The sequence below is a fragment of the Crocuta crocuta genome, unplaced genomic scaffold (genome assembly GCF_008692635.1).
Source record: "Crocuta crocuta isolate KB4526 unplaced genomic scaffold, BGI_CrCroc_1.0 scaffold179, whole genome shotgun sequence".
NCBI lineage: Eukaryota > Metazoa > Chordata > Mammalia > Carnivora > Hyaenidae > Crocuta > Crocuta crocuta.
This window is the reverse complement of record NW_027551568.1, coordinates 15,475,100-15,476,647: the sequence shown is the minus strand read 5'-3', so window position 1 is coordinate 15,476,647 and position 1,548 is coordinate 15,475,100. Positions and strand designations below refer to the sequence as shown.

Here is a 1,548-nt window from a genome sequence, read left to right as displayed (position 1 = left end):
CCCCGCCGACCGCCCCCCCCCCTTCGCGCCACCCCGCGGCGACAAAAGCTGGGATTCGGCCCTGGAACCACCCGGTAGTGTTGACCACCGCAAGGTGACTCCGTTTACAGAGTCTGGGGGACAGAGTCGCGTCTCCTTTGCCCCGGGCATCCTCGAGTACTTGTGCCTACGTAAGAGGCGCCCCAGGCCCGAGAGAAGTCGCCCGCCCTGGGAANCCCATACTCACAGTCTCTCCGTGTTGCGGGGGATATTCCTGGGCACGCTGCGCAGCGCCAGCCCGTGACAGTCCACCGTGCTGCCCGAGCAGGAGCACTGTGCCGGGCACGCCTGCGGCGCCACCTCGTTCAGGACCGCCAGCACTAACCCCAGCGACAGGGACAGCGTCTGCCAGCCGACGCCGCGCATCTTCCCCCGCCGCCTCCTCGCTCGCCGGCGCGGGGGGCTCCTGCTTAGCTCGCTGTTCCGCGCGGATCGCGCTGTGTCTGAGGCCCAGTCTCTGGCGCGGGGCTAGGACCCCAGAGTGTCCGGGTGAACGTACGCAAAATAATTTGGAAGTGACTGATAATATTCAGGACAGTAGAGACGATACAGGTACGAGCCTCCCACTTCCCCTCCACTCTCCTCCAGCAGGGCAGGCGCTCCTAGGGTCCTGAAGGCGCAACTTGAGGTACTGAGGATCAATTGGCCAGGCCAAGGCTATAAGGAGACCCCAAAGCTGCGAGGAGGGGGTCACGGGTCCTCTGCCTCGCAGAGATCAACTTGGCGGTAAAAGAGCTGGGGTTTCTAAAGGCCGTGTAGATGCAGGGGTCGCTTGAGCGGAAAAGGGGGTGCTCCGATTCCACGGACCCCCTCTTCAAATCCGATCCCAGTGGGGAGGCTACGAGACAGAAGAGGGGTCCTCGACAGAAATGGTGGCCTCGATCAAAGTGGGTTCTCCGAAGCTAGAAGGCGCAAGAACCCCGCGGGCTGGAAGCGGAGCGCGCCGGACGACTGGGCATGGCGCGCGGGGGCGCACGGGGCGGGGGCGCAGCCCGGGGGTCGCAGGGCGGCGCTGCGGGTCTCCCGCGAGGTTCACTCCCGCGGCCTCCCCGCAGCCTGCGGCTCTTGCGCAGCCCGGACCGCTCCTCGCCGTTTCCCGACAGCCGAGAGCGATTTGCAAACACACATGCACTTCGCAGAAGGAGATCTCAGCAATCGCGCCTCCTTCCTGGCGTCCTTGGCGACGCTCCGCACCAGGGCCTTCCCTGAGGTCACGCAGAAAAGACAAAAAGGCAGTGGGGCTGCCGCAGCCGGCAGGAATATCCACTAGTCACCACCCCAGCAGAGGAAATCCAAGACGCCAAGTTGACGACCAGAGCTCCTCCGAGGATTGAGTCGGGGCGGGCTGGCAGGCAGGCCGGAGGGAGCGCAAGGGCCAAGGTGGAGGTGGTCGCGTCTTGGGTCCTGCCGGAGAGTCCTGGGGGATGACGAGGTGGCAGTGGGCCAGTGCGATCCGCTACCCCGAGGAGAGCCCGGAAGGCAGCTGGATGGCAGTCCGGTGCGCGCGCG

The 1,548-nt window shown here is 65.7% G+C and overlaps 1 protein-coding gene across 3 annotated transcripts in view; it reads right to left on the bottom strand.

Moving 5' to 3' along the window:
• SLIT2 (slit guidance ligand 2) overlaps positions 1-1,192 on the bottom strand; it is a 370,098-nt gene extending 368,906 nt beyond the window's left edge. For all 3 annotated transcript variants that reach the window (XM_077750411.1, XM_077750413.1, XM_077750412.1), the window contains exon 1: positions 227-1,192. In XM_077750411.1, coding sequence (XP_077606537.1) covers positions 227-405 — 179 coding nt within the window. In that variant the 5' untranslated portion in view covers positions 406-1,192. The remainder of the gene's footprint in view (positions 1-226) is intronic.
• Positions 1,193-1,548: the final 356 nt, after the last annotated feature.